Source organism: Nematostella vectensis, chromosome 1, assembly GCF_932526225.1.
Source record: "Nematostella vectensis chromosome 1, jaNemVect1.1, whole genome shotgun sequence".
Taxonomy (NCBI): Eukaryota; Metazoa; Cnidaria; class Anthozoa; order Actiniaria; family Edwardsiidae; genus Nematostella; species Nematostella vectensis.
This window is the reverse complement of record NC_064034.1, coordinates 9,994,416-10,005,470: the sequence shown is the minus strand read 5'-3', so window position 1 is coordinate 10,005,470 and position 11,055 is coordinate 9,994,416. Positions and strand designations below refer to the sequence as shown.

Here is an 11,055-nt window from a genome sequence, read left to right as displayed (position 1 = left end):
AGATTTAATAATGAGATTTCCTGGTCAATAAGAGGTAAACATAACAGGGAATAATACATTTGGGACTTGATAATGGTGACCCAACCTGCCTCATGGAAGGTTTGAATGATAGAGGTATAAAATGCTGTGTAGTAGTGACCGATATCAATGTCTGTTGCAAAATTTGATGCACAAATTGGATGGGGGCTCTTTTATCCCATTTTCTCTTTCTGGTTCCTCCTCTAGGCCTATATCTCCAGTGGCTGTGAAGCAAATTATTTGTGGCAAAGATTAAGCACATTGCTGAATTTCAGTCTTCCTCATCAAGAAAAGTATTTCAAAATGTGGATAGGGCTTTAGCCCACCTCTCTTTGCAGAACTTGTAGTTTAGCGGGAGGGTGAATTTCAGTCTTCCTCATCAAGAAAATTATTTCAAAATGTGGATTGGGCTTTAGCCCACCTCTCTTTGCAGAACTTGTAGTTTAGCGGGAGGGTGAATTTCAGTCTTCCTCATCAAGAAAATTATTTCAAAATGTGGATAGGGCTTTAGCCCACCTCTCTTTGCAGAACTTGTAGTTTAGCAGGAGGGTATTCCCCCCCCCCCCCCCCCCCCCCAATCTCCATTGGCTATGAGCCTGTATAGGCATGGCAAAACCATAGGTTAAAAGCTTCCCTAGGGAAAATTATAATTGAACATGCTTAGAAGATATTGTTTTTTTAAAGAGCTTTCGAAATGTCAATTCTCTTTGTGTCTTTTTCAGGCTGCGATTTGGAAACTAATACTCTTTCTGAGAGTCTCTACATTAGCTGAAGTACAGAGCAGGTTTACAAAGATCAAATTTGGAGGAATAAACGAAAAAACTACCAAATTCCCAATAGAACTGCCTATTTACTAGGGACTGCTACGATTTGATTGTGCTAGGAGAAAATGTGGAAATTGCTGAAAATCAACTAAACGGGAAATGAGACCGGTAAGATCGAGATGTAAACACTCTTACAGCTCAGTCTATCGCACTGGCTTTCGAAGTTTTTACTGATAAGGGCCGTAATGCAATGATATAATTCAATTGCCAGATTTATTTTGCATTGTTATTCGCCGGATTCCGCTTCATATTTCAAATGAAAAAGTGTGATTCTCTCGACACAAAAAATAGTGTGACAGCTCTGACAGCCCCGGGCAGACATTTGAATTTGAATATTCGATTACGGTAAATACCCAGCCTAGTCCCAGGCGTTCTTATCAGGTTAGAACGCCTGGGACTTGGCTGGTAAATACCATAAAGTCTCACAACTCATCGTAATATCGAAAAAAAAGTGAGAAATTGAGACAGAATGAACTTCATGGCGAGATTCCCACCTCCAGGTAAGAATAAAATAAATATGAGTTGAAATTTTGAAATATTATTCAATTCTTGTTGTGTTGTTAGGGGAGGGAGGGGGGGGGCATTGGAGGGTCTAATTACCGCAATACCGCACAAAATTTTCGAAAATACCGCAGTACCGCAGAAAAAAATCGGAAATATCCCATACCGCACAGACGGACGAGGTTTTGAAGGGCGCGCGCGACACCCCGACATTTCAAGGTTTCCCGCTAAAACATCCCGTACGAAGGGCAAATCGCGCGCACCGCAAGGCTAATTAGCACCGCAATATTTTAATATTTTTACCGCAATACCGCCGTTTAAAAAGTAAAATATCGCATCTTGCAGTGTTTTGAAATACAGCATGGTTTTTTGCTCTTTTACCGCAACCTTGTACAAAAAAAGGGCAAATACCGAAAAACCCAACGCCCCCGCCCCCCTCCCTTCGTTGTTGGACCATTGTGACTACCGGGGACAAGGAGCCCCCCTCCGCCCCCCTCCCTTCGTTGTTGGACCATTGTGACTACCGGGCAAAAGGAGCCCCCCCCCGCCCCCCTCCCTTCGTTGTTGGACCATTGTGACTACCCGGGAAAAGGAGCCCCCCTCCGCCCCCCTCCCTTCGTTGTTGGACCATTGTGACTACCGGGGAAAAGGAGCCCCCCTCCCTTCGTTGTTGGACCATTGTGACTACCGGGGAAAAGGAGCTCCCCCCCGCCCCCCTCCCTTCGTTGTTGGACCATTGTGACTACCCGGGAAAAGGAGCCCCCCTCCGCCCCCCTCCCTTCGTTGTTGGACCATTGTGACTACCCGGGAAAAGGAGCCCCCCTCCCTTCGTTGTTGGACCATTGTGACTACCGGGGAAAAGGAGCTCCCCCCCACCCCCCTCCCTTCGTTGTTGGACCATTGTGACTACCCGGGAAAAGTAGCCCCCCTCCCTTCGTTGTTGGACCATTGTGACTACTGGGGAAAAGGAGCCCCCCTCCGCCCCCCTCCCTTCGTTGTTGGACCATTGTGACTACCGGGGAAAAGGAGCCCCCCTCCGCCCCCCCTCCCTTCGTTGTTGGACCATTGTGACTACCGGGGAAAAGGAGCCCCCCTCCGCCCCCCTCCCTTCGTTGTTGAACCATTGTGACTACCGGGGAAAAGGAGCTCCCCCCCACCCCCCTCCCTTCGTTGTTGGACCATTGTGACTACCCGGGAAAAGGAGCTCCCCCCCACCCCCCTCCCTTCGTTGTTGGACCATTGTGACTACCCGGGAAAAGGAGCCCCCCTCCGCCCCCCTCCCTTCGTTGTTGGACCATTGTGACTACCGGGGAAAAGGCGCTCCCCTACCACAATCAAATCGTAGCAGTCTCTAGTAAATATGAAAACTACGGTAGTTCTATTGGGAATTTGGTAGTTTTTTCGTTTATTCCCTCAAATTTCAGCTCTTTCTGGGCCGATCGCGTGCCGGCTAGGTCGTACGTGATTGCTCGAGGGACCGAAAGTATGCGAATTTTAATTAAAATTATTAAAATTATTAATGAATATTTGGTCACACTTGGGCTTCTCGCGCTATAATTTCGCAGTAACAACTTTCAAAATTAGTTGTGGTGTATGGTTATCTAGTTTGTCCCTGTGTAATTGCGTTTTCAGCCAGAAACAGAATCTTGGGCTGCGCCAATGTTTTGTAAGTTTAGTCGCGCATGAAACTTTGTTACGGATGCAGGTTATCGTATAATATTTTTATTTAATATTTTCGTAACTGTTGCATTTTTGCGACAGGTACTAGGAAAAAGGTTCTTACAGTACATACTCAGATTTATTAACATTTATTGCATTATCTTGCACATGAGCTCTGATTCCCTTAATTGTCTTATAATAAATGCTTCTGCCCTTTTTTAATTTAGCCATTTGTAACCATCATTTTATCATCATGTCTATACAGGATTATCATATCTAAACAGGTTTTTTTTACACAAACATATTATGATTGGAACGTCGACCTAAATATTTGGGAGAATAAATTGTTAATAAGTGTTTATGGTATTAAAGGCATTGTTCACGATGTTCTTTTGAAACTCCCTTCTTATCCAAGATAGGGCAGGATTGAATTTGGAAAAAGCTGTTGGCCATGAGGTTTCATGAGCTTTTTCTTTGTACATGGCTCATTCTGTAAGTACATTGTTCTTCTTTTGACCTAATCAACGCAACCACTTTAAATCAATTGTTCTTTTGTGTGTGCTAATTAATCGAAAACGCGATAGTGTGGTTTAAGATCAAAAGTAGGTTGAAACGTTGTTTTTTTAGTTTAAAGTTGGTATGTAGTTATAAAAGCAATCTTATTTTTTTATTGAAAACGTATTCATTTTGAAAGACATTCTAATAACTTTAGACTGAATTTTTTGAAAGACCTTTTTCCTGAATCACCAGTAACAAAGTTTGGATGTCATATCTTCTGCTTAAATTAGTATCGTAAGAGTTAAGACAACTTTCGATAAGCTTCCTTTGTTTGCTGATGCACGGTATAAAGCATATACATCTTTTAAAAATAAGAGTAATTTTTTCTGGGGATATTTCGAAGAAAATTACACAATAAGAAAATTACATAACAAGCAATCACGTTGACGAGTTTTGATTTCTTATTTGTCTTTAATCCATGAAAAAAACAATTTTATCTTTTTTGCTTTAAAAAGATCTTAGTAAAGGTAAGAGAGATATATTCGACCTGTTATCTTTTTAAGAATCAGGGGTAAAACCATTCATTTGTGACAAACATCACCAATTCTTTGAAGTCTTTACTGGTGCCCCCCCCCCCCCCCCCCCTACGGAGCTGATCTTCCTCCTACGATAACTTGTTAATGTTTGTTTACAAGATCTTTTGAAAAAAAAAAAATAGCAGAATTAGCGACAATTTTATGTTTTAATAATCTAGCAAGAACCGCTCGTGAATCATTGTCTTAGATGCGAGAGCGTTCACAAGTGGCAAGTGTTAAATCAAGAGGGGGCTGTAAATTCGGCACACAAAGTCTCTAAAGTAATAGAATGCAAGTGTTAAATCAAGAGGGGGCTGTAAATTCGGCACACAAAGTCTCTAAAGTAATAGAATGCAAGTATAGCTTGAACGAGAGTTTAATTATCTAACAGCGAAACCGTTGCTTACAGCTTCAAGCGAAAAATGTTTTCAAAATGAAATGACATATATTTTGAGAATAAAAACGAATTGTTCGCAGGTACTTTTTTAATTTACCAAAAAAGACCTGCACTCATGTATCAAACAATTGAATTTTTACCTCCAACCTGTCCAACCGATCCTTACGCGTTGCCTTTGCTAAAACAAACTTGTTTGTTTTTAAAACCGGAGTGAAGTTAGCGGGCAACTCAGCGGGCATTTCTTTGAAGTTAGCGGTTAACTTCCTGGCGGGCTACTCGGACATATTCCTGTCTCCCAAACGATTTTACTAAACTCCAATAAACCTTTGCACGGCACTATTAATAAACAAACAGTTTTTTTCTTCGTATTTAAAGCAATAAACAATACGCAAACGAAGCGTATTCGAATCGTATACCCGAAAACGCCGAATTTTTTAAATGGAATGGAGGCGCAAACGGAGGAATAACAAAGAACAAAGATTTCTCACGAGAGCACAATTTCTTTACATCCATTTCTTTCCATTACATTATCATGTCACCCACCCTTCTTCCTAAACATATTTTTACATACTATACTTGAATTTATAAAAGTGATGCGGAAATTGGTACGTCATAACGTATTGCCGTAATGTAACCACGCCCTAACCACGCCCCCAGATTACTCACTATGTCAACGCAGGCAAAACGCTTGTAATAACCTAGTGGTTAGAGCTAGGGATGGTGGTCCTCTAAAGTCACTTATTCCTGTCCCGGTAGCCAGTATCCAGGGCTATGGCCTACAGCGACCGTTGCCCCGATTACTGTGCGCAATAAGAATATGATCAATGATTTCTATACTTATCTTTACCAGTAGTATTTATTTAAGTATTTGTTGTGTGCTTATTATGTTGACTGCCCTTTAATTCAGGTTTAACATGCAATTATTTATCTTGCAGGATATGGGCTATACTTCGTACCGACGGTTAGTATTATTATGGTTACGAGCAAGATTATCGTGATGACGTGCTGAAATGCACCAAATATTGTTCGAAGGGAAAATAAGGGGTCTTATGCTTCGTTCGCACTGAAGCGATTGTGGGAATCATGTCAGAAAGACGCGATATCCAAGCAATCTGAGCTATGGGAGTTTTTGGTGTTAAGAGTCATAAAGGTTGGTTTTAAAGGCAGATATTTTGGATTTAAATTCAGTAATTCAGTGTAAGTCTAGGTTTCAAAAACGCTTAAAGAACGCTAAGGGTGCTTTCTCTTGGGGCCTTTGGGTTGCCGTAAGTAAAGCACGTGGTGTTAAGATCTCGCTATGTTAATAGCGTTCTACTAACATATACTAACTTTTTCTAAATGAATTGCCTTGTTCAGGAGCTTGCAACAGTGTTCTTGGAATGCAAAACAGGCGTATCTCCAATGCTGCTGTCACAGCGTCGACCTTCTGGCCAGGCCTGGCGCCGAGTAAGGGCCGACTGCACCATGGGGGGTCCTGGTCCGCACGCCACAACAACCGTAATCAGTGGATCCAGGTAAAACTAACATTTTATTTTAATGCAGGCCCGTACCCAGGGGGGGTGCAGGGGGTGCAAACGCACCACCCCCCCCCCCCCCCACAACGGCCGAATGTCCACTTTCGCTTCTAAATAGACGTGCTTTTTGTAGACAAAACTATAAAGCATAAGCTAGATCACTCTGGTATGTAGTCAAATCCGACAATTAACGTACCGTGGTGATACTGCAAAGGCATAAAGAAATCCCTTTTTGTTTTTTCAGGGGTGGTCAGAGGACTCACTCTCCCCACCCCCCATCCCTCCCACCGCACCCGCTGAAAAATTAGGTCCACTTTTTCGCATTTCGCACCCCCCCCCCCCCCCAATAAAAATCCTGGGTACGGGCCTGTCATGTTTACGATACGTGCGCTGAAAATGGTAAAAAAAGTATTTTTTGTATCGTAAAAGGGCTTATTGATAACGAAGTTATTGTATTTTTGCATGCGAGAATAGGAGCCTCGTCTAAGCGTATTGTACGATAGACTTTGATGGCGACGGATACTGTACGTTAGAAAGGGGAATAACGAATACTGACAGTATTGCCACAAAATTTTATAATTGCACTTGTTATGGTTGTTATGTTGTGTTATGGTTCTGGGAAAAATGTGACTTCTTACACGTTGCAAAAGTCAGTCAGATTTAAATCTCCTGATGAGTGGGCAACCACGAAACAGGCTTGTAGAGATGAAACGGTAGTTCGCGTGTTTTTTTCCTAAAAACCAAGATATATCCCGCTCTACACCTATGTATTGAGCACTGTTATATGAACGCCTGCACTCACGCATTATATATATATATATATATATATATATATATATATATATATATGCCCACTCATATGTATATATATATATATATATATATATATATATATATATATATATATATATATATATATATATATATATATAAAATTAACGGATTTTGAAATACGCGCCTCGCATTTGAAATGAAAAAAAAAATACAAAAAAATGACTTGTATAAAGTGCCATGATATATAAAATGACTTGTATAAAGTGTTATAATATATAAAATGACTTGTATAAAGTGTCATAATATATAAAATGACTTGTATAAAGTGTCTTAAAATCTCTTCCAGGTTGATTTTGGGCGTTCGACCAAAGTTACCGGGATCATGACGCAAGGACGGTCTGATGCGCACCAATGGGTGACACAGTACACGGTGTCATTCAGTCAGGACGGGATCGTCTGGTCGCAGTACAAGGAGAGGAACAGCCTCAAGGTGTTTCATTTATTTTTATTAGCTTTGCCCTTGTGGTACCGCCAAAACTGGACTATAAAACTACGATATAATACACTATATTTCTTATAAATTTAGGCAGAGGCAACGCAACAGCTAGGTCAAAAACTTGGACCCTGGAAATAATAAAGGCAATAAAAAAAATAAAATCACACACAGCAATAAATAACGTCTTGGAAATTTCTAAGAACCTAGCTGAAAGGAGCGTCCGTGTCGCGGTATATTGTAAGAGCTTAACACGTTAGGATTATTAAACATTGCCTATGAGCACTGTGTATAATGTTCAAGAAGCCAGGATTCCATAAGTTCGGATTTAATACTGATGGGCCGAGTTCCATACCTCCGAGATGTTGGCCTTTTTTAGCGAATTGTCCCTTGATCATCCATGAACGCCGGGACGAAAGCTACGAATTTCAATGACAATTTTTCAGCTTATTATATTGACCGTTTGCCATTGTTAATTCACTTAATATCCCAGATAGCTTAACGGCTCATTTTTGGTCTCCCATCAACATTATCTTTTGCTATAGTTCTGAACGGCTTATTTATAACATGATTATATTTTGCCTATTCAAGACTCACTTTAGTATCCCATTATGATGATTATCTTTTGCTTCAGTACTCAAGGCTTATTTTAATATCTCATTATGATGACTGTCTTTCTCTTCAGTACTTCCCAGGGAATAATAACCGCCACACGATCCGGGAAAATCGTCCGAAGTTCCCCATCCGTTGTCGGTACCTGAGACTACACCCTTACCACTGGCGCTCTCACATCTCTCTCCGCATGGAGGCTAAGGGCTGTTACATAAGTATGTCTTATTCCCTAAAGAGCTCTACTCAGCCACATCTTTGTTATTGTTTTCATTCAGTCTCGTAGGCAAATCAAGTGATAAAACTTTGACGTAACCATCTTAGAATAAAATAAGCTTATTTTCCAAATTCAATAAAAAAATATCGCAATGCCTAAATCAGCCGATTGGAAATAGATGCTTCCTCACACTTGGTTTTTCGCTTTGTACTTCAAACTGGCGCTGACTGAGACCCTTTAAGGCTAGCGCTTTCATTTCATTTGTGGGTACATGTCTTGCTATCACATGGTAAACTGGGGATGTCGTAGAGGTCTAATGTTGCGCAATGGTCATGCTGTAGGTACCTGCAAGAGACCTCTTGGGATGGAAGATAAACGCATACGACCAGGCCAACTATCCGCAAACAACTTCTATAACCATCACCTTTCGCCGTGGAACTCGCGTCTGAATAGCCGATATTCCTGGAGCGCTAAGGCAAGCGACCATAATCAATGGCTACAGGTAAGGCTCCATTCCATTTAAACAGTATATATTGTATTACAAAACAGGGGATGGTTTTAAGCTAATAATTAACCCAGGTTACTGCGTGCCCTTAGGTAACTCCTCCTTTTGTCATCTCAACCAGGAGTGTATTGTGCGTTATCCCCACATCCCTTGCAAATGACTCGCACTTTGTATCAACTGTCGTAATTTTTATTACGGATTTTTGGAAGCATGTTTAAAATTGTTTCAGATAACACAAACGCGCGAAAAATAAAGCACACAAAAATAAAAGGCGCGAAAATAAAGAGCACGAAAATAAAAGGCTCGAAAATAAAAACTGCGAAAAAAATTGCGTGAATAGGGACGGTGCGCGATGATTTAGGTAATAGGTCAGTCCCATATCATCTTTCAGACGTGTCATTCATACAAGCTTCATAGGTAATAAGTCAGTCCCATATCATCTTTCAGACGTGTCATCACACATGCTTCATAGGTAATAATTCAGTCCCATATCATCTTTCAGACTTGTCATTCAAGCTTGATATAGGTAAAAGGTCAGTCCCATATCATCCTTCCGTCGGTTTGTCCACAGATCCAGTTCGACCAGACGAAGGTGACGGGTGTGGCGACTCAAGGTCGTCAAGACGCCCACCAGTGGGTGACACGGTACAATCTGCTGCACAGCACTGATGGGACAACCTTCACTACATACCGCTACCCAAGCAGCGACAAGGTGACCTAACTCTTACCCTAAGCATAACCTTACCCATGCAGCGACAAGGTGACCTAACTCTTACCCTAAGCATATCCTTCTTACCCAAGCAGCGACAAGGTGACCTAACTCTTACCCTAAGCATAACCTTCTTACCCATGTAGCGACAAGGTGACCTAACTCTTACCCAAAGCATAACCTTCTTACCCATGTAGCGACAAGGTGACCTAACTCTTACCCTAAGCATAACCTTCTTACCCATGTAGCGACAAGGTGACCTAACTCTTACCCTAAGCATAACCTTCTTACCCATGTAGCGACAAGGTGACCTAACTCTAACCATAACCACCTTTACTACCCACCTCAAGCGACAAAGTATCTGGCCCTAGCCCTTACCTTAACCACGTTCAACACATTTCGTTACCCAAGAAGTGACAAGGTGACCTAACCCTAACCACCTTCACCCCATACCGCTATCCATGTAGCGAAAGGTGTCCTACCGACATACCGCTAACCAAACACCGACAGGGTGACCTAACCCTAAATCTCGCAACAAGGTGATCTAGCCCTTACACTTACTAGCTTCACTAACCTGAGGTTTAAAGATGTGCTACGCCTAGTGCGGCCCCAGGTTACAAAATTAAGGATATTGGATCGGTTAAACCAAATATACACTTAAAGAAAAAGTACCAAGTCTTTTCTCGCTCTGTGATTAGAAGCTTGACGTTAAAACGAGCACTTTCGGTAACATAACTCTGTTCCTCTTTCCTCTGCTGCAGTACTTCAAGGGCAACACGGACCACTTCAACATTGTCTATCACGATATCGAGAGGCCCTTCGTCGCGTCGTACGTGAGGTTCCGTCCTCGTGGCTGGCGGAGCTGGATATCCATGAGAGTTGAGGTCTATGGATGCGGATGTAAGTGCAGCCAATCCCTTCTAGCGCATGCTTGGTAACCCAGTGTTCTTTGCTGTCATTCTCTCTCTCTCTCTCTCTCTAAAGAGCGTGATACTTTTGCTAAGTAGGTAATGGATGGATAAAGAGGTTTTTCAGGTTTTTACCAGAAACAATCTGTTTAATTAACCGGTGTTCACCGTTACAGGTGCATACAAGTTACAGGTGCATACTTTCAAAAAATATTTCCATAAGTAAAGTGGAAATAAACTTAGCTCATTTGAGCAGATTGGATTTGACAGCTTGCAGAAACGAGATGCAAAGAAAATGATCATCCATCCCTTCCTCACCACCTTTCTGTTGTTCGGTGATCATCAGCTGGGCTGTGCAACACAGCTATAGGAATGCAGAACAAGCGCATTAAAGACAACCGACTTACGTCTTCCTCATGGTACAACAATAACTTCCGTGCCCGGTATGGCCGTTTGCACCAAAAGGGCTCACACACTTGCTGGATCGCCAAGCAGAACAACCGCAACCAGTGGTTTCAGGTGGACTTTGGCAAAGCGATGAAAGTGCGCCAGATAGCCACGCAAGGCCGGTACAACGCCCATCAGTGGGTAACGTCCTACTATGTCTACTTCAGCCAAGACGGCCACCACTGGGCAATCTACAGGTCACGGAGCCAGAATAAGGTAAAGAAGTGTAAACCCATTTCAAATGTTGAACAGCCAGCCGTGTACCATCCTTAATGAATAAAGTCTAGGATATGGATTTTGCCTCAAACTCGGACATTAAAGGTTTTTTCAAAGACGTTCCCTGAAGATGCGGATGTTGCTTTTGTGACAGAACATATCCAAGCATCTGTCCATAGTAATAAAGGCCA

The 11,055-nt window shown here is 42.0% G+C and overlaps 1 protein-coding gene across 1 annotated transcript in view; it reads left to right on the top strand.

Annotated features, from left to right (window-relative positions):
- Positions 1 to 3,404: 3,404 nt before the first annotated feature.
- Positions 3,405 to 11,055, top strand: part of LOC5520309 — a 138,668-nt gene continuing 131,017 nt past the window's right edge. Inside the window, exons 1-9 of the mRNA XM_048725767.1 lie at positions 3,405 to 3,494; positions 5,408 to 5,433; positions 5,829 to 5,986; positions 7,107 to 7,250; positions 7,939 to 8,080; positions 8,421 to 8,581; positions 9,156 to 9,296; positions 10,055 to 10,193; positions 10,548 to 10,864. Of these exons, the coding sequence (XP_048581724.1) occupies positions 3,454 to 3,494; positions 5,408 to 5,433; positions 5,829 to 5,986; positions 7,107 to 7,250; positions 7,939 to 8,080; positions 8,421 to 8,581; positions 9,156 to 9,296; positions 10,055 to 10,193; positions 10,548 to 10,864 (1,269 nt within the window). The 5' untranslated portion in view covers positions 3,405 to 3,453. The remainder of the gene's footprint in view (positions 3,495 to 5,407; positions 5,434 to 5,828; positions 5,987 to 7,106; positions 7,251 to 7,938; positions 8,081 to 8,420; positions 8,582 to 9,155; positions 9,297 to 10,054; positions 10,194 to 10,547; positions 10,865 to 11,055) is intronic.